Below are 20,651 nucleotides of genomic sequence, written 5' to 3' on the forward strand. Positions count from 1 at the left end.
TACGATCAGGGTACACCCCGGGGCATGGGAGACTTTGTGCAAGTCTAATCCGCACTCATTTTGCAGCTCAGCCCAGGCCAGAGCTCTCTAGGGTGCTGCATGGCAGAATCCAGGCTCACTGCTAGACTCAAACAGAAGGAGGGGGCGCTTAGGCAGAGGGAACTGGGCCCGGGGCGGGGCTCAGCTCAGAGACCCGGGATATGGGCGGGACCTGCAAGCCGGGGGCGGGGCGCTCCCTCGGGGCGCCGGGCGTTGGGGGAACGGTGCTGGGGGCTCCGGGCGCGCGGGCATAAGAACAAGGCGTGCGCACCGGGTTCGCGGAGCACCACTCTGCGCACAGCCACCCGGGCGCCACTGTACGCACGCGCCCCGCAGCTCCCGGCTGACGCCGGCCTTCGCACCGCCTCCGCCGCAGGAAGCTACCGCGCACCGCTAGCACCATGCCCCGCATAGACGCGGACCTTAAACTCGACTTCAAGGATGTTCTGCTGCGACCTAAGCGGAGCAGCCTCAAGAGCCGATCCGAGGTGGGGCCGCTGGCATACCGCCTTCGGGTTGGCAAGGGGGAAGTGGGTGCAAAGGGAGGCACAGGGTGCCTAACTGTGCCCGAGGCAGGGGCGTCACACCCTCTCCCCTTCCTGAGAAAGGGGGAAGGCCAGTCAGTTTTCTCTTACACCTGGATTGTCTCTAGTTAGGGCCAGTGACAAGGCGGGTTAGTTCGGGCCTGGAATTATAAATGTGTCTGCCTACCGGTGGTGGGCTTGGGGAAGTTCACACTGACACAGAGGAGCTAAGATCAACCAACCGAATGTCCAGTGACTTTAAAAGGAATGGTCTCAGGAGAGGCGCTCCGGGGAGGAGAGGAAACAGTAGGACTAGGATGAAAGGAAGGGAAATGCAACTGCAGATTCAAGCTTGGAATTTGGAGCAGTGTCTCCTGGCGCCGGGACCTGCCTCTGCTGATTTAGCATCAGGTCTTGTGTCTGCGAACCGGGCGGAAAAGCCGGGCGCTCCCCGCAGGCACTTCAGTTGTTTTTTTTTTTTTTTTTTTTTTTTTTTTTTTTTTTTTTTTTTTTTTTTTTTTGTTTTGTTTTGTTTTGTTTTGTTTTGTTTTCTCGAGTTTAAATGGTCTTGCAGGAACTGAGTTGGGGACCTGCTTTTTGGTGGCACTCTGCGGTACTGGACAGCCTGCAGTTCCAGCCCAGAGTAATGCAAGCGGACGGCGCTGGGGTGAGGGTCATTTGGGCCATTTGGAAGTTAGTTGTACCATGATAAGATGAGCGCCTGGGAACAGGTGGAGACGGGAGACGGCCGAGGTCAGACCTTGAAGGATAAATAGTTTTCTAGAAAGGCGGAGCTCGCTGGTGGAGTTGTTCCTGAACCTTTGGCTTGGCTCTGTTGGGGGGGGGGGTTCAGGAGGAAGAGCCTGAAAGGACAAGGGCGGGGGGGGGGGGGGGAGCTAAGCCTGCCTGCCCGCCCCATCCCTTTTGCTCAACAAACAAGACCATAAATAAATCCCCTCAGCAAACAACTCGCTCCGGTGCCCAGGCCCGACTGCAGTGCCTGCAGCTGCCAGCTGAGGGTTGGTATGAATTAGGACTGCCTTCTGGGCTAGCCAATGAGAGAGTAGAACTTTCCTGAAGCAGGGGTATTGGCAGCTTGGAGGCAGAACTGGACCAAGCAGGACTTGGGGGGTGGGTTAGAGGGGAGTGGTGGACTCTTATCCATCCAGATTATATGCCACTGGGGCTGCTGGTCATCCTGTGCTTTCAGATGCTAAAAAACAGGGCAAACCCTTGGAACAAAAATAAACACTAGAGAACCCCCCCCCCCAGCCCCCGGAGTGTTGAATAGAACCTAGGAGCCAGTAAGTTCCTAAACCCAGGTCAGGATGAAGTGTTTGCATTCTAGGCTGACTAATAATTTGGTGGCTTCAGTGTTTGTCTGGTTTTTTTTTTCCTTTATGTTTGTTTAAAATTTATTTAGACATGAGCCACTTATTTATAAACACATACACGTTTACACGTTTATCCATCCACAGCAAGGGTCTATGCATTTTCTGAACTAGCAAAGCTCTTGAGAAGGGGCAGTGTTAATATTTACGTGAGCCGTATGATGTCATGCAACCCCTGGTTTGGGGCTGATAGCCACTCTTAATGTCCCAGCCTGGGTTGAATCTTGGAATCTGTGTATACCTGTCACAGTGAGAATTGTGCCCTAGAGGACTGTTGTCTCATATTGTAGCTTTTGTGAGAGAACTACCTGGATTGGCTCTTCCAATTGTTTCTGGTCTAGCCTCCTGGGGCTGGCCACTCCTGCCTGGTGGATGAGTTCACATAATGCCACTTGCTTGCCTGTCACCGCAGAAGGGGCTGCCTTGGCCTCTCTGCCGTTCCAGCTCAGCGTTTCTTGTGCTATCAGGCAGGCACAACCAGGGACTTGAAGTGAATTCGCCCAGGTAGAAATAATATGTAGAAGCAGATTGGAAACAGTGGGGTAGATAGGCAATTAACATCTCAACAGCTTTGAGGGGGAGGCATAAGAGAAAATGGATACCAACTAGAACAGAATCTGGCAGGGATGGGTTTTACCAATGCAGCAGTTTGTTCAGAACCAGACCTGATTCATCAGCTTACAGGAAATGAAATTTGTTCCAGAGGCAGGGGGACAGGGAGAGTTGTTGCAACTAGGCAATGCATTTATGGAGGAGCAGGCTAGTCATCTCCCAAGTCTATCTAGCTCAAGGTATCAAAGATGGAAGTGCCACAGGGTTTGTTGACTGAGTTAAGATTTTTGGACTTATCTGAAACACACGAGGCATCCATCATTCCATGGGACCCAGTACTGGCTTTAACAACCCCATCCCAGTTCTTAAGTAAGAATTTCTGCTTGTGTGAACATATTCATGTATGTTTTATATGCACACACGTGTGTGTGCAGATGCACTAGTGGTGACCAAAATTCAGCCTCTGGTGTTATCCCTCAGACACTCAGGCACTGTCCACCTTTTAAAAGATTATTATGTCATTTTTGAAGCAGGGATTTTTGCTGACCCGCCGAACTTGTGGAGCAGTCTAGTCTGGCTGGCCAGCAGGCTCCAGGGAACTCTGCCTCCCCAACCCGGAGGAGTATAAGTGTGCCTCTATACCCAGCTGTTTAACTTGAGTTTTGGGGAATCAAACTCAGATTCTCACGTTTGTATGGCAAACGCTTTAGTGACTGAGCCATCTCCTTGACCCACAAGAGTTTGTTTATTTGCTTGTTTTTTTTTTTTTAAACTTTAACATGTGAACACCAGATTTTGAAAGTTGGGATTGGAGAATATGCACCGTAGAGAGCCATCTGCTTGTCCTAGGACAGGGCACATGCAAATGCCCTTCCATCCACTTACAACCCTATCACGATTGTTGGACCATTGAAGAGAGATAGGTCTAGCAGTCTGCATCTGTGACAGGCTGACCCACAGGGGACAGAGAACAGGACAGAGTGGAGAGAATCTACAGTAAAAGGGGGCTCTATTAGTCTCAGTTCTGATCCTGTGTATTTTCTTACCTTGGCATTGTGTTTCGAGCTTGCTGCAACCGGGAACTACAGAAGAGGTGGCTCTACCATCAGGCTTGTTTGTTTCCTGGTTAGGCAGGCTGGTGGTCTCTGATCAAGTTGTGTCTATGGGGTAGGTTTCTTTTGAGAGCTGTTTGTGAGACAGTCAGCGCCTTCCACGAACGTCTCCAGCTCTTGCTGGCTACTTTTGACCCTCCTCAACATGTAAATGCCCAAATCTAGCCCCTAACTTCAGCCCTGTAACTTCACCTTTGTTCTCCTTTGGTGTTCGTGTGTCCAAGTGTTTCCCTTTTGATAAGAACATTGATAAGGGTTTTTCTAAACCCTAGGTGACCTCAACTTAACTTGGCTACTATTCTCAAATAAGGTTCCATTTCACAGGTACTGGGGTTAAGAGTTCAGTACCATTTGGGGGAGCCACAGTTTAACCTGTAACAGCCTATGTAAACTTTGTTTTGTGGCTTTAGGGCCTGCCCAGATTTGTTCTTCCTCACAAGTGCCTCAGAATCACCTAGGGAGACACTCCAAAATATAATTTCCAACACGGAAGCTTTGACTGATGCAGCTTGGGAGAGGTCTTGACATGTTTTCGGAGATCATCACTGTGTGAAACATGGACTCCGGCTCTAAATGCCTTTTGCGCTGAGGGACTGCGTGGCTCACAGTGGTGCTAAGCTGTGCACACACATTTCAGAAGCACAAGAACCTGTGGAGAAGCTTCCTGGGGGTCACATCAGCATCCAGAAAGGCCTGTTCCAGGGAGTCAGGATACTGGAATTCCCTTCCCAAGCGGCTGCAATCTGATCCTGAGGCCTTTGTGGTCCATTTCCTGGAATGTTTCCCCCAAAGGCCAGCCATGCTTCTGGGGCATCCTCTCCCACGCCAGAGTCAAGTGGCAGTTGTTTACAACGGTGTTGGTGGCAGTCCATTGAGCTTAACATACAGGCATGGCCTCACCGGGCCTTAAGGATTTGGGAAGGAAGTGTGGGTGGGTGGGCGTTCCGGGTACCGTCCTGTACCTTTCTTGCCATGTCCATGCATGATTGTTTTGTTAGGACAGTGTAGCATATTTCCTGTAGTGGCTCCTTAAGCTTAGCTTGGCCCGTTCATTACATTACATGCAACTGCCCATAAATGTGGCTGTGTGTACTTTAGACCTGCAGTGCTGGGTAATGATCAGACTGACCCAGTAAAGAAAACAGAAGTTATTTTAGGGGGTGAAGGGGGGCAGTTTTTGACTTTCTGAGTGGGTATTTTGGGGTGCTGTATCTGGGGGCATTCAGCAGCTGTGGCAGAGTAAAACCCTGGGAGGTTGGAGTAAACTATTTATCTCTGTGTGAACAAGAGGACTGTGTGTGTGTGTCTGGGTAGATAAGGTTAGGACAGATAAGTTCATTTCTCTTTCTTAGAACTAAATATCGGGAAGAATCTGCCTTATATCATTTGGGAGGGAGAGGTTTGCTGGCAGAGCCTACTGTCTGCTAAACACAGGTTTCATTGCTGAACCCCACACCTCCAGTGCCAGGAAGCTGCCTTGCAGAGATAGGAAGCGAAGGGTTCATTGTCAAGGTTGAGTGTGTGTGTGTGAATGTGAGTGTGTGTGTGTGTACGTAAGCATGCGCGCACACGTGCGTGCATTTGTACATTTGTGCATGTATACAGGTATGCATGCGTGCTTCCTGCAGATAGGTTTTGGTATGCCAAGATATATATTGTGATCTCAACTGGGGACAGAGTGCAGAGGCTCTTCCCTCCTGTACATGTTAGGCAGAATTAAAAGAGTATTTGAGACCAGGAATTCTGTTTTCAGTCTGGGCCCAAGGATGGGAGGGGGCCGTAGTAGTGCAGAGCAGAGGGGAATGGCCTCCCTCAGACATCCTGCAGGGTGTCAGCAGGACTTGCACCAACAGAGGAAGTTCAGTTAGAGAGGAGACAGCATCTAGGAGACTCATGGAAAGGCAGCGACTCACTTCCTCTCTCCGCCCACCATTTAAGGCTAGCCTTCTGGACTTGGAGAAGCAAGAGAGAACAGAAAGGCTAAAGGGTCTGGGTTGCACCACAGTGCGCTCTGATTTAACTCAGACCGTGAAGGGCAAGTTAGACAAAATGGAAAAGGTAGCCATCTGGAGCAGGCTGGTTGAAGGCAGCGATTGTCTGTGCTCGCAAACCAGGGTGCACGTAGGATTAAAGTTCAAACTTCTCCTTGTCAGTTCACCTTGGCCACAGAGTCCAGTGAAAGCAATGAGTGATAGAGAGTATTTCAAAAAGGGAATCTATTCACATGCAGTGTGCTTGTGTGTCCACACACAGTACTTACCTGTGTGTAGTGTGCGCGCAGTGTACATATGGAGGTTAGAGGACAACCTTCAGTATGGAGCATCAGGGTCCTCCTATCTTTTGTTTGACACAAAGCCTGTTGTTGGCCTGGAACCTCACCAAATTGGTCAGGCTAGCCAGACCACTTCCTGCATCCTCACAGCAAGGAAAAGGTATGCGTGCGCCTGGCTTTCCCGTAGTTCTGGTGGTCCTAATTTACGTTTTTATGCTTGCAAGGCAAGTTCTTTATTGACAATCTCTTCTACCAAGATTCCTCCTGACATGGCTGAGTGATTGGTAATACCAATGGATGTGAGTTAGTGGGAGGAACTGGACTTGGCCAAGAAAGCTGGAGCCAGGAATATGAGTAGATCTGAAGGGGCCGAGGCTGCCCTGTAGAAGCTGTCCGAGGGAGATGGGGTTCCAATCTCTCTTTCCCCTTGTCCTCCAGCTTCTCACTTGGTATCTTCCTTTAAGTCAAACCCAAGCAGACATGAATTTGAGAAATGGGAGTGGCTGCTCTGTGATAAGCTCAAGCATAAGACGGTTCTGGGTCACAGGAGTAATAATGAGTCCCCCAGCATTTTGGGAGGACCCAGGCAGCTCTGGCATGTGATTCTGCTAAGTCCACAGTCCCGCCTGAGCACCTGACTGGATTCCTGACAGCTCGCAGTCAAATGTGCACTCAGGTTGGAGTTCCAGGAGAGTTGGTGGGCCCTCCCTGCAGCTGTCTGAGCAAGGCAGACACAGATGGCTGCATTGTACTTCCCCACTGCTCACAATTACAAAACCACCGCCAGAGCCAAAAGGCAAAGGGATTACGGAGTTGTAGCTCAGTTCTGGGAAATGTGTAGAGTGGTTCAAGGTGAACAGGGAGATGGAAAGGACCTGACAGGAGGAGGAAGGAGGGTCACTGTTGTTAGAGTGGATGGAGTTCCCTATAAGAGGGATGGACCATTCAGTGCTTGGAGGTGGGGGTGGGGGAGTCATTGCGGGTGTGGGTGTGTATTGTGTGTGTAAGAGAGAGAGATTAGGGCCAGTGTGAGACAGGGTGAGGAGAGAAGGTGGAAGAGGGATTGGGGGGTGAGTGATGAAGGAAGACCTCACATAGATCTTGGGCTTCCTGAAAGAATATCTAGTGTCTTAGTTGGGTGTGGGGACAGTGGGACTGTTTAAACTTCTGTGTGTGGGTATAGCTTACTACATGGTTTCCTTGGGGCTGTTCTAACCTTGGAACACTGGGCCGAAGAGAGTCTAGGGGCCTAGGGGTACCTTCTCCTTGGTGTCCTTCCCTCCTGCTGTGATCACTGGGAATTCTGCCTGTGTTATATCAGAGCCAACTCATTTCTTTCTGGTGGTTTTTTTTTTTTTTGCCAACAGGTGGATCTTGAGCGAACTTTTACATTTCGAAACTCGAAGCAAACCTACTCAGGGATTCCCATCATTGTGGCCAACATGGACACTGTGGGGACATTTGAGATGGCTGTGGTGATGTCACAGGTGAGAACTCAACCACTTTGGGGGAGAATAGGGGTGTCAGGTGCCTGGACTCTCATTCTTTGCTGAGTCTGACTGTTGCAAGGAGCATATCTTTCCCACTTCTGTAGTCAAAAGATCTGTCCTGTCTGAACCTCAGTGAGATGGTCTCGTTCTGGCTCTGGCTCTGGCTCTTCTGTGAAAATGCCTGTGATAGGTTTAGAAATTAGGCTTTCAAAAAGAAGTTAGGCAGCAGGATGAAAGTCATATTGGAGAGGAGCCATCCCTTTAAAATGAAGACAAGCAGTTTGCATGTAATATTTAACACATTGCGTTAGAGAGTGCTTATCGTTTCTATTATAATGTGTCTCTCAGTTCGTATCATAACTCCATGGGGTAGGCTCCTTTTGCAAATGAGGAAACTCAGGCAGACAGAGAACGAGGAGGGACATCTTGCCCCAGGGCCTTCAGTCAAGTAGAGAGGCAGGACATAAACCCAGAGTGACTCCCGAAAGTGCAGGACACATCTCTAAATTGGGTGGATTCCAAGGCAAGTTCAAGGTTTCATTTGACTCTAGCCTTGACCTCAGGGGAAAAATCAGAGGAAATGCCAGCTGTAGGTATTTGCTTCCTGACAGACCTGTGGGTCAGGGGTGGAGACTAGAGGGCCTCTGGAGGATGAGCACGGGAACTTTGTATCTGTTTCTGCTGGTCGTGTCTGCCAAGCACAAAGCTAAATGCAATTAGTTAGAAAGCTTCTCCCTGAGGGTGGCGAGTCTGATCACAGGGAGGCATCATTAGGCTGCCGCGAGGAGGGGAAAGATTCTCAGAGTATGAGCTCAGAAAGTGGAGTGGGGGGGGGGTGGGCATTCACCTGATTGAGGATTAGCTGTTTGTCTGTCACCTCTCTCTCAGTCTCTGCCAGAAGGGGGGCTGAGGCAAATACATGAATCGCTAAAGGAATGTGATATCTTTCCCCGCCCCACCCCCATCCCCGATCTTTTCCTTGCTTTGTTGTTAATGACTGCTTGTGATGAATTTTAGTGTATGCTGTAGTGTGAGAAAGTTTCTCTGTAGGTCCGTGTGTTAAAGGGTATTTCTCGGGGTGGTACTTTTCAACAGCAGAGCCTTTAAGAGATGGTGTCTGGCAGGAGGTCTTTAGGTCATTAAAGGTGTGGCCTTGCAAGGGATTATGGGATCCCAGTGTCTTCCTCTCTCCTTTATTCCCCGGCTGGGCATATAAGGTGAATAGTTTTGATCTGTGCTCTCTTGCTATGGTGGGCTGACATGCCCCCGTCCCAATAACAATGGACCCTTCAATAGACCAAGCCAAAATGAACCTTTCCTCGTTATAAGTTAATTACCTCAGATACTTTGTTATAATGACAGCAAGCTCACAGTTAAAAGGGTGTGGGGCTCAAGGAGCAACACAGGTAGCCTGGTTTGTCTGCAAACTTGTTATCCACTGAAGAACCTGGAGCTTACTCTGCCCTGCCCGCTTTCACAGGGTTGTTTCCCAGGAATGCCATGGCCTGCACTGGCCGAGATAACCACGTGGGGGATTCTGTGAGGTGTCTACTTTGGGATCCACAGACAGTGTGGATCTTAGAGCGGGAAATTGGAGGTGTAGGGTGACTCGGAAGTTAGAGGAGAGGCTGAGGAGCAGGGAAATCTGATGCTGGGCCATTGCTATAAGCAACTGCTAAATTGGTTATCTCTTCCTCTTCTGCCCCACACCCCTTTGTGAGGTAGGGTCTTGCTATGTTGTGGCTGGCCTTCACCTGCTGCCAATCCTCCAGCCTCAGCCTTTAGCCTACTAAGTGCTGGAGTCATGCCACCCTACCCAGCTTTGCTATATATTTCTTAAATTTATAGAAGTGGGTGTTGAGAAATACTCCTAATGACAGTAAGTCTGTTCAAAGTTGTTCTGAGAATTCAATGGTGTTTGCAAGCCATTGGTCTGATGGTGGTGAAGTTTGGCTCAGTAGCCCAAAACAGCCTCTCTTCTTGGCTTTCAGCCAGAAGTATTTAGGCTGTGAGCTGGGGGAAGCTTTGGATGTAAGGCAGGGTCCTTTGGTTGACTGAGCAGAAGCTTGCGTTAGGAGGATAACTCTCCTGGTCTAGGGAATCTTCTACATCTGTGTTCTTGGCCCGCCTTGGGTGTGAGCAAGAGCTAGGTGGGCCAGCTGGGTGGAGATGAGCCCTGATTCCTTCTCTTGCCTTTCGGCAGGGCTTCCCAAGACTGAACACACATTGTCTGATCAGATCAGAGCAGGGGACCATTTTGCGATTCATTGCTTCATCGCATACACCTTTGTTTGATTTTGGCTCCCAGGGACGCATTCAGAGCAAACTAGGCGTGAAAGGCAGCGGTGGATGCTTTTGTCCCTGACTTACCCCAGCAGGCAGAAGGGGGGGGGCGGCGGGGAAATGGGCTCCCCTGGCTCGCCCCTGACAATCTGGTTTTGTTTCCCAGCATGCCATGTTTACAGCCGTTCACAAGCATTACTCCCTGGATGACTGGAAATGTTTTGCGGAAACCCACCCCGAATGCCTGCAGGTATGACACGTTTTACAGGACATGGGCTGAAGGGGGAGGAGAAGTCTGCAGCCACGTCAGAAGCATTTGAATCCAGGATGCTAGGCTCACTGCCCGGGCTTGCCTGAGGAAACCCGCCACGGGCACGCAATTACCCATGAGATCAGCTTCACCTTGGGGAGTACATATCTCTGCCCAGAGCCTGGGGAAGAGCCTTGCTTCCTGCCAGGGGTGCCAGGTGAATCCAATCTAACTGCTTTTTCCTGGCTACAGAGAGTGCATCCTAATGGTAACAAGATTATTTCACTATGTTCTACACCTGCTAGGAGAGCCGTCATTAGAATGATGTGAGAATTGTTGAGAGTGTGGAGAAATTGGGATGCTCATATATATAGTGGGGAGGAATATAGTAGGTGCTGAGGTTGTCTTTTAAACAACCCAAACACGGTTTAATGTCAGCCTAACACAAGCTGTGGCCATTTGAGCAATGCCTCCTCTATCAGATCAGGCTGTGGGCAAGTCTCTAGGGCATTTTGTTTTTAGTGATTGCTGAGGGAGGGCCCAGGTCATTGCTGTTGGGACCATCCCCGGGATGGTGGTCCTGGGTTCTTTAAGAAGACAGGCTGAGCCAGCCAGTAAGCAGCATCCTTCCATGGCCTCTACATCAGCCCCTGCCTCTAGGTTCCTTCCCTGGAGTTCTGTCCTGATTTCCTTGGGAGCAGACACCAAATAAACCCTTCATTTCCACATTGCTTTGGTGGGGGTGTTAAAGTCCCAGCAGTAGCAACCCTGACTGAGACACTCAAGAGAGGAAGCCTGAGTTACCATATGACTAAAAGCTCCATTCCTAGGAGAAATGAAACCATACATTCACCCATGCACTGGGTCATAAGTGCTCATAACATTTATAGTAGCCCAGAAGTAGGAAGTGCAGCCTAGACAACTCAAATGTCTAACTGATGGACAAATAAATGAAATGTATCAATAGGATAGAATGCTATCCAGCCACAGGAGGAAGGAAATACTGACTTCTCATGGTGTGAACAAACCCAGAGAGCATTTTGCTGAGTGAAAGAAAACCAAACGCAAGAGCTGCAAGCGTGGTGTCCTTGACACTAGTTGCCCATGCTGGACACATAGGTGGAGATGTCACACACACAGAGACAGAGTTATCTGGGCCCCGGTAGCAGGAAGAAGGAGCTAAAGAGTAATAGATAAGCTTCGATAAGTAATCTAGAGCCAGGCCCAGTGCCATAGCCTATAACCTCCGCAACGTTAGAGGCTTGAGACAGGAGGAGTTCAAAGTCAAGGGCAGCCTGGGCGACGTAGCCTGTCCCTCAAATACAAAAGTACAAGTTTGGGATGTGGCTCAGGTGGGATTTACCTGGGAGGATTGAAAAGTGAGTGGCACCCTACCTTCAGTACCCAGTGCTATCAGAAAGAAAATGAGAGGGGGGAGGGAGGGAGGGAGGGAGGGAGGGAGGGAGAAAGAAAATGAAACAAATCCTCCTGGGAACCAGGAAAATGTTAATTATGGCATAACTAGCCTAAAATTGTTAGTTTAGTAAGGCGATGTCTCGGTTTAAGGTTTCTATGGCTGTGATGACACACCATGACCAAAAGTAACCCCAGGGAGAAAAGGGTTTATTTCTTCTTAAGGCATGTACATTGTATAGTCTGTCATCTAGAGAAAGCGCTCAGGGCAGGAACTTGAGACAGGCAGGAACTGAACCAGAGGCCTTGGGTGACTGCTGCTTATAGTTTGTTTAGCATGCATTCTTATATCACCCGGGACTGCCAGGCCGGGGGAGGGCACTGCCTGTAGTGAGCTGGACCCTCTCATATCAATCAAGAAAATGTACCACAGGCTTGCCCATAGGCCATTCTGATGGGAGTATATTCTCAATTGAGAATCCCTCTTCGGAAATGACTGTAGCTTGTGTCAGGTTGGCACAGCATGTAATCCCACTAAGTAAATGACATCATAAGCCCTTCCCATGACATGACTGAGTTCTAAGTTCTACTGGTGCTAAGCTGAAGCCAGCAGTGAGGTCTGGGCCTGCCTCTTTGTGGGGAGGTCGTTTTTAATGAGATAATGATTTTGGGTGCTGGCATAGCTGCTGTTGCTTTTGCTGTGATTTAAATAGTTAGGTGTGGACTTTTACTACAGACAGTTGGCTTGAGATAAAAGAATTCTGGCTCAATATAAACTCTTCCATCTTGGATATATTGTTCAGAGTATAGACGGCCCTTGCTAGCTGTTGGGGTCTCAGGCTCCTTGCAGATGCCAAAGTCCTTGGTTGCTCAGGCCCTGTAGTAAACCTACATATAATCTATACATATCCTCTTGTAGATTTAAATTGCTTGTATATGACATGTGCTGCTTCATACAATACAATTTCTATGTAGCTAATGATTGCCTATACATCATACGCATAAAAATAAGACAGCAAAAAAATCCACCTCAACCTAGGTGTTGTTTTTAAAGTACTTACGTTTTGTGTGTTTGCCTGCATGTATTACATGTATAATGTGCATTACATGCATGTCTAATACCCACAAAGGCCAGAGGAAGATGTTGATCCTCTGGAACTGGAGTTATGGGTGTAAGCATTTGCATGGTTGCTGGGAATCGCACCTGGGTCTTCTGCCAGAGCGGTAGCCACTTTTAACCACCAAACCATTTCTCCAGCCCCTGGTTTTATTTATTTGTTCATTTTCGGATACGATGTCTTAGTTTTCCTCCTCTGTTTCTGTGCTGAAATTTTCGGACAAAAGCAGCTTAAGGGAGGATTTATTCTGGCTTACAGTCCAAGAGTACAGAGGGTCATGATGGGGAGTCAAGGTGAGACAGCTGGCCACATGTGTCCACAGTCAGGAAGCAGAGAGTCATGCATGCATTCTGCTGATCTGCTTCTTCTCTCCATTCACATCCATTCCAGCATCCCACCATCCCAGCATATTCCATCATCCAGCATCCCAGCATCATCCTAGTATCCCAGCATCATCCCAGCATCCCACCACCTCAGCACTCCAGCATCATCCATCATCCCAGCATCATCCCAGCATCCCACCACCTCAGCACCCCAGCATCATCCCACCATCCCACCACCTCAGCATCCCAGCATCATTCTACCATCCCAGCATCCCAGTATCCTAGCAGCATTGCACCATCCCAGCATCATCCTAGCATCCCACCATTCCAGCATATTCCAGTATTCCAGCATCATCCTAGTATCCCACTATCACCCCAGAATCATCCCACCATCCCAGCATCCCAGCAAAGGAAAGGGGATACAGGTCTCCCACCTCAATTCACTCAATCTAGGTAATCTCCCAAAGGCATGCCTATGAGGCCTGTCTCCCAGGTCATTCTAGGCTCTCAGGTTGATAACACTAACCATCACACAGGTACAGTGTGGTTCAGATGGACTTGAGCTCAACAGAGGATGAATGACCTTACACATGTCTTCCGCCAAGTCATATCCTAGACACACATCTCCTTAATCTGTAAATGATTGTTGCCCTCACTTGTTATTTCTGGAAATTTTCTATGCTGCCCTTCTGTGAGTTTTCCCATATGACACATTTGCACCAGTAGCTCTACACGTAGCACAAAGTTCTACACAGCAAGTTTGAGAAAATGGAGAAGAAGCCAAGGGCAAGGTCTCCTGAATATTTCAGAATCTGTTTACTGAGAGGTTTTGTTGCTGAGACCCAGGTTCGAGGATGGGTGTTAAGTCAAAGATAGGGGAAAAAAAAAAAACAATGAATTTAGATCACAGAAGAGCAGGTTTCCTTTACCTCTGTTGCTGTTTGAACAGAGCCTCTGTGTTTGCTCAGGGTAGACCTCGGAGGGCTGCCAGATGGAGGGAGGGTCTTCTTTTGAGTCCTACTGTTCATGGCCATTGTCTGTGCTACACCTTGCCACAGCACGTAGCCGTGAGTTCTGGCAGCGGGCAGAATGATCTTGAGAGGATGAGCCGCGTCTTGGAAGCTGTGCCTCAGGTGAAGTTCATCTGCCTGGATGTGGCCAATGGGTATTCAGAGCATTTTGTGGAATTTGTGAAACTGGTCCGATCCAAATTCCCCGAACACACCATCATGGTAAGTCTGATGGGATGCTCTCAAGATGAGGGGCCTGGGAGGTGTGGTGTGCTGGGTTCCCTTCCACAGCTTTTGCTGGAAGAGTATTTGCAAATCCACAGGGAAGAGACAGGTGATCACTAGGGAAGATCAGAAGAACTAGCTTTCCTCTAAGACATTAATACAATCCTGATCGACATCATGGCTGTAGGTCCCTTATTTTTGGTAAATGGCTCCTATTGTCTGTTACCAGGTGTCCCCTGTAAAAGAAGAGGGAGGAGGATCTTCATCACCCCACAACAGAGTATATTTATTTTAAGATTGAAAACACATGCCAGGGTTTCAGTTCAACATGTTGCCCTACCTCCTACCCAGGCTTATCAGGAGATAGTTGTACCTCGAGGGCTGGACTCGATGGCATAAGCATTTTGTGGGAGTCAATTAATGATGACAGGTTGGGTGAGATGGTGTCATATCTAATACCTTTGTTTTTGTTTGTTTGTTTTTTACTTTTCCTTCCTTTTCTGTATTTTTCTCAATGACTAGCATCTTTATTTACCTGCTAAAGGTATGTTGACTGCTCACAAGGCTAAACTGACTAAAAGGAAGGGAGGGGTAGGCATCAGAGTCACAGTTTGGATTTGGGGGGAAAAAAGCCAATCTTTTGGGTTTATTCCAGTCTTTTTTGGTCTTAGTATGGGATGGAGAGAATGGCCAGTTCATGACTCACCCCCTGACACCACTGTGAAGTCAAACCCATTTGCCTCACATTTCCCTGTCAGGAAGTGGGCCCTTGTTCATGGTTTCTGCTAGTGGAGTTCAGTTGTCTCTTTAGGGACCTTTCTTTACTAAGCTTTGGTCTTGCTCATGGTATTTTTATCACAGCAACAACAACAAAAATAAGTAATAAGAAATTACCTCATGGGAATAAGAAGGGGCCACAGTCAAGGTATTCCTCTTCCAAGACGTTCCCTTGTCAACCTACTTTCTTCTGTGAGGTCTCATGGAGGTCCTTTATACGACCTGTTTCACTCTGAACCCATCAATGGATCAATCCATGACCAAGTCCGCTCAGTCAGTCAACACTCAGTCAGTCAACAGGTTCTCCATCGAGGGAGTGAGGATTAAAAAGAAAAAAAAAAACAAAACAGACAACATTGTAGCATGACCCCAGTCAATTCTGAGACTGAAGGCAAATTTAATTTTCCCAATCCCCTTTTTATACCATTTTAGTTGCATGCAAGTTTGAAGGGCGAGCAGTACAGTAAGGAACTACAAAGATAACCGTCAAGGACCAAGCAAGACAATAAACCCAAAGCCCCATGTTTCTAAGGATGATCAAGATATCTGAGCCTACGTCTTCATTCTACCCTAAAACCAGATTCTTACTTCCTTGTCATTGGCCAACGTCAGGTCCCTGCCTGAACTTTCTTCTTTGGCATGCTGTAATGTCAGATTCCTGTCTGGACTTACTTCCTTGTCATAGCCAATGTCAGATTCCTGTCTGAAGCCCATTTCCTTGTGCTTGGCCAATGTCAGACTCCTGCCAAGTGGCACCCCAAAAGGCTCGCCACACATCCAACAGTGAAGTCATTACCCTTATGATCCAGTCCCCTCTCAGCAGCACCATCAGCTGAGAAGTGAGTCTTCAACACCTAACCCTCCAAGGGATCCCCTCCAAACCCAGGCCTGTACTTCCTGAGATAGACTTCGGAATGATAAAGCTGCCGGGAGAATCTTTGTTGAGCCTTTGACTTGGATTCCTGACACAGCTCCTCTGAGGACTTACCCTACCTTGAGCTAAATCTTTATCTGCCTTCTCTCTGTCCTTCATAGCCTTTGCTAAGTTAGTAAGCCAGTCAGCATGTGTGTTTGAGTCTGTGAGCCACTCTAGCCTCGAATCTTGGACGTGAAGCCAAACCAGGCAGGAGCTATGGAGTCTACTGCTCTGGGCTGGCTTCTGACGTGTGAAGCAGTCTTCTGGGACTGAGCTCAGACCTATGGGATCTGACACTATGTCCAGGTACAATCTGAACTGAGATAAGTTGTAAGGACATTCTGCTGGGAACTAGTTAGTGCTTGGGAAAACAAATGTGTGTTTGTTGTACGTGAGAGTTAGAGTTTAGCTTGCTTGTATGTCCAAAAATACTCCGAGTATTTCAGGGAGAGGTCAGTCCCTTCTCTGGTTCCCAGCATCTCAGTAAAGACTAGGAGCGGTTATCCCACATTTACTGCAGACACTCTGATTTGCTCTTAGGTGTGGGGACTTATTATAACACCACATTAACACAAAATAATAAAACCTCCTTTGGGAAGCAAGGGAGCCCTGAAAGTAAAGACCATCCCTTACGTGGCACATTTAGGCTTGTTTACCCGTGATCACCTGCCACTGGGCAGGATCAGTGAGGGGGAACAGTGCCTTCGTTTCTACTTGGGAAGGCCTGTACCAGGGCATGGTGAAGTTGCTGTCCCTTCTTGTGCCCAGCGCCACCCATGAGTACCTAGTTCCACCTGATGCTCCTGTCAGTCACCTCTGTGGTAACTTTCTTTCAGGCCACTTGGGAGAAAACCTTGGAATTCTAGAACAGAAGCCCCAGGCCCTGACTGGGATGTGGTGGTCTTGAATAGTACTTGACATTAAACTTTTTTTTTTTTTTTCTGAGACAGGGTTTCTCTGTGTAGCCCTGGCTATCCTGGAATTCACTCTGTAGACCAGGCTGGCCTCGAACTCAGAAATCCACCTGCCTCTGCCTCCCAAGTGCTGGGAGAGGATTAAAGGCATGCGCTACCACTGCCTGGCTTTGACATTAAACTTCTCTGATTTCCCGTCAGGCATGTAGAAATCTCAACATGTATTTGTTGGGGATATGATGTCTTTCATGGATTCCATGAGATGAGTGAGGAGTGAAGGGAGGGCCCAAGGCCACTGTGATCTGCTTGGGGGTCTGCAGGGATCTGGAAGGGTCTGGGGGGTGCTCTGTAAGGATCTGGGAGCTCTGAAAGGGTCTGCAGGGGACTGGAGAGCTCTGCAGGGATCCACATGGCTCTGGAAGGGTCTGGAGGGTGGGACTTACCTCTCCTGTCTTAGTTGCTCTGGGGACAAGGAGGGCTCACAGCTGAGGGCCTGTTTATTGCTCTCATGGCATGCGTTGCTTACAAAGGACTAATGGGAAATAACATAGGCTTAAGGAGGTGTGGCTCAGTGGTCTTGCTTCACATCTTTGGTAACGTTCTAAATTATGAAAAGTGCATAAACAGGGATATTTAATGGGTAGTTAGAAGTCCTACTCCAGCAACCCTACAGCTCCCCCATCTCCCCCTCCCCCCAACATACACAGCTCACCTCAGGGCTTCTCCCCAGCTCTGGTTACAGTTCCCCTCTTGGCAGCTATCTGGTGTCACCACTTACACATTCCTAAACAACACAGTTTGAGTTGGCCTGTGCCAAGCTCTCCGTGAGTGGTCAGCCTGTCCTTGCAGTGTGCCAGCTTTTGCGTTGGAGATCCTCCCTGCTGTTTCGTCAGCTGTGTCTCTGACTGAAGGCCATCGCTGTTTCCCAGGTGTCTTGCTCAGTCTCTCTCCCCACCCCCTACTTGGTAGCTAGTGGCTGCACCATTAAACTCACCAACTCGGTGCCTCCCTCCAGGCTGCTGCCAAAACACCATAAAAGGGGTGGCTTATAAACAATGGAAACTTACTGGAAGTCCAAGACTGAGTATCCAATGTCTGGTGACACTCTTCCTTTATAGGTAACGTGTAGGCATGTCCTCACATTGCAGAAAGGCCGACACATGCTCACTCTTCCCTTTTCTAAGGAATAGTTATCTCATTCATGAGAGCCCTCTTAAAGGCCTCATCTTGAATCTTACTGCCCTGTTGTTTAGGGTCAGGACACAAAGTTTAAGAGGACACAGACATTCATACTACAGCGCTCCCAAAGTCTGCCAGTGTAAAATGATTATTAGTGTTCTGTTATCTATTAATTAATGTTAGAAATCAACACAGTGGCAATTATTCCTTAACTAGCTAATTCACCAAATAACCACACTTTTTAATATTTCAAAGCCTTAGGCCTTAGCTAGGCAGGCTTTCAACTAGCTCATCCAGGTTAACCTGACTACCTAGTCCCATTCAGCCACATGGCTAGCTAAACCTACCAGGCCCATAGTCACATTCTTTTCCTGTCTCCTGGCAAAAGTGCTTCCTGTTTCTTCTTCCCAGAATTCCTTTCTCCCTCTACAGGAAGTCCTGCCTTCTAGTTCCTGTCAAGCTGATTGGCCATGATTTTTATTAAAGCCAATCAGAGACTTCCTTAGGTAGGTGAGGGAGGACAGAGACACAACTTCATACAGTGTACCCCAACATACCAGCTCACGACCTGAGAGCCCTATGGGGACTTTTTTTTTTTACTCTCCGTGTTCCTTGCTTGAGAAAAGGAGTTTGAGGACACTAAGAAAAGAAGAATAGTTATGGTGTCCACATGGGATGGTGTTTGTTACCCTACCCATACAGTATGCCCTAATAGTTGCTCAGTTCCTTTCAGGCAGTCAGTTCCATTGAAAGCATGTGCTCTGAACACTGAGTCACAGAAGAAAGGTAGGGCCGAGGCAGCGGAGTTGTTGTAAGAAGTAAGAGAAAGGATGGAGACATAGCTCGGTTGGTACAAATGCCATGCAAGCATAAAGTCCCAAGTTTGATTACTAGACCTATGTAGAAATGAGCACATGTAATTTCAGTGCTGGGAGGGCCAGAGAGGCAAGTTTCTTGAGCACATTGACAAGCCAGCCTAGCTCAATTGGAGAGTTTCTGGTAGAAAGGAGAGACCCCATCTCAAAAAATAAGGTGGATGGAGTCCTGAGGAGAGGAACACCAGACAGAGGTTGACCTCTGGCCTCCACGCTTATGCACACACAACATGTGTTCTCTCTCTCTCTCTCTCTCTCTCACACACACACACACACACACACACACACACACACATAAACATGTAAAGATAAAGTCAGGTACCACTTCTCAAGATGTTGTACACTTGGCTGGTGCTAAGGGTCACGCTTGGCCTGTTTTTAAACTGGGGTGAATTGTGTGCCATCCTCAAGAACAAAAACCAGAGGAGATTGAGCAGTGCAGGAATGTGGGAGTGGGAGGGGGTGGGGGGAGAGGGAGCAAGTGCAGAGCCAGGGTTTGTGAAGAGGGAGCACGGCAGAGGGAGCAGGAGTTCCCACAGACTTCTGGGCGGCCTCCAGCAGCAAGGACCTTTGCAGTGCCTGTTGGCCTGCCAGGAGGTGTTTAAATGCTCGCTCCGGTTGGTTTCCCCAGCAATAAACAGAAGACTTTGGCAAGGTAGATGTTTATGCCTAAGCCATTCTTTGCCTGCGCTGACCCCTGAAATCTGTGCTTCATTCAGAAGCCTTCAGTGAATGCCCATGCCTCTGGTTCCTGGTGGTTTTTGAAAATGTTAATTCTCTCTTCTCTGGCTTTCAGAGGCAGGCACTGTAAGGAGGAGTTAGCATTTACCCGGGGCTCTCTGAGCTGAAGGGCTCTGGGTGAATGAATGCCTAGTGGTTTTAGAATCATGGGAGAAACTGGCGATTCCTGGCCTTTGCACCAGGCCAGCGTTCCTCTGAACAATCTGTTTGCTCTTCACCTATGGCCAGCTGGAGAAGGGAGGCAGAGGTGTTGGCTGAGAGAAGCTTCTAACCTTCCTAAGTATTTGCCTGCTGAAAAATTCTACATACTCTTTTAAGTGGATTAATACAGACTCAGCATGTCTATTATCTCCCCTCCCCCTCTTCCTATTTATGTTTTCTTGTTGGTACTGGGAATCGAACATACAGTTTCAGATGCTTACACAAGACTGTCTTGTGCCATCTCCCCTCCTCCCCCAGGGACGGAACCCTGGGCTTTGAACCTACTAGATGAATATTCAATTAAGCCACACCCCAACCATCTTTTTTATTGCTTTTAATTTTGAGATAGGGCCTCACTACTTTGACTACACTGGCCTTAAATTTGTCATCCTACTGCCTTGACTTTCCAGGCTGTTTGTACTATGGGCAAGTGTCACCATGCCCAGGAACCATTTCTTTTTAGATTTATGGCCTTGAATATGAAACTTGGTTTGTTTCCTGGGGTCTATCAGTCTGCTTCCTGATAAGACCTGAGAAAAAATAAGGCTCACGAAATTACAGTTCATGGTCACATGGCTCTGTGGTTTCTGGGTCTATGTGGAGATGAACATCATGACATGGTGTATTTGGGGGAGAAAAAAAAACCGTGTACCTCATAGGAAGCAGAGACTGGGAGCTGAAGATAGTAGGAATAAGACACGCCCTCCAAAGATATGTCCCCCCTCATCTGCCACTTCCCCCAGGTGGGCCCCATCGCCTGCTGTTCCCACTCCCTCCTAAGGGCTCATGAACTTAGGAATTCATCAGTCCATGGCTGACCCTGATGATGCAGTAGTACCCTCAACTCCCCAAGCCCCATCTGTCAATACTGCAGCACTGTGGACCTGACATTTGCCTCTGAGCTTTGGGGACATTTCAGATAGAAACCATGCCACTGGGGCAGTGGGGATGTCCAGCAGAAACTCCCTCCTGTCTACATCAGTGTCTCAGATAGGGCACATGGTTTTCGTCTGGTCACGGCTGCTCGGGAAGTGAACAAGCACAAG

General features: G+C 48.4%; 1 protein-coding gene and 1 long non-coding RNA gene across 2 annotated transcripts in view; one reads left to right on the forward strand and one right to left on the reverse strand.

The window, feature by feature from the left end:
• Positions 1 to 226: 226 nt before the first annotated feature.
• Gmpr (guanosine monophosphate reductase) overlaps positions 227 to 20,651 on the forward strand; it is a 39,302-nt gene continuing 18,877 nt past the window's right edge. Inside the window, exons 1-4 of the mRNA XM_021180306.1 lie at positions 227 to 527; positions 7,258 to 7,377; positions 9,830 to 9,913; positions 13,826 to 13,999. Coding sequence (XP_021035965.1) covers positions 441 to 527; positions 7,258 to 7,377; positions 9,830 to 9,913; positions 13,826 to 13,999 — 465 coding nt within the window. The 5' untranslated portion in view covers positions 227 to 440. The remainder of the gene's footprint in view (positions 528 to 7,257; positions 7,378 to 9,829; positions 9,914 to 13,825; positions 14,000 to 20,651) is intronic.
• LOC115029088 lies at positions 17,034 to 18,105 on the reverse strand. The gene is made up of 3 exons (XR_003834665.1): positions 17,677 to 18,105; positions 17,322 to 17,393; positions 17,034 to 17,210 (listed from the first exon to the last, which is right to left on the reverse strand). It is a non-coding gene; the product is annotated as an uncharacterized LOC115029088 (long non-coding RNA).

Source organism: Mus caroli, chromosome 13 (assembly GCF_900094665.2).
Source record: "Mus caroli chromosome 13, CAROLI_EIJ_v1.1, whole genome shotgun sequence".
NCBI classification, from domain to species: domain Eukaryota; kingdom Metazoa; phylum Chordata; class Mammalia; order Rodentia; family Muridae; genus Mus; species Mus caroli.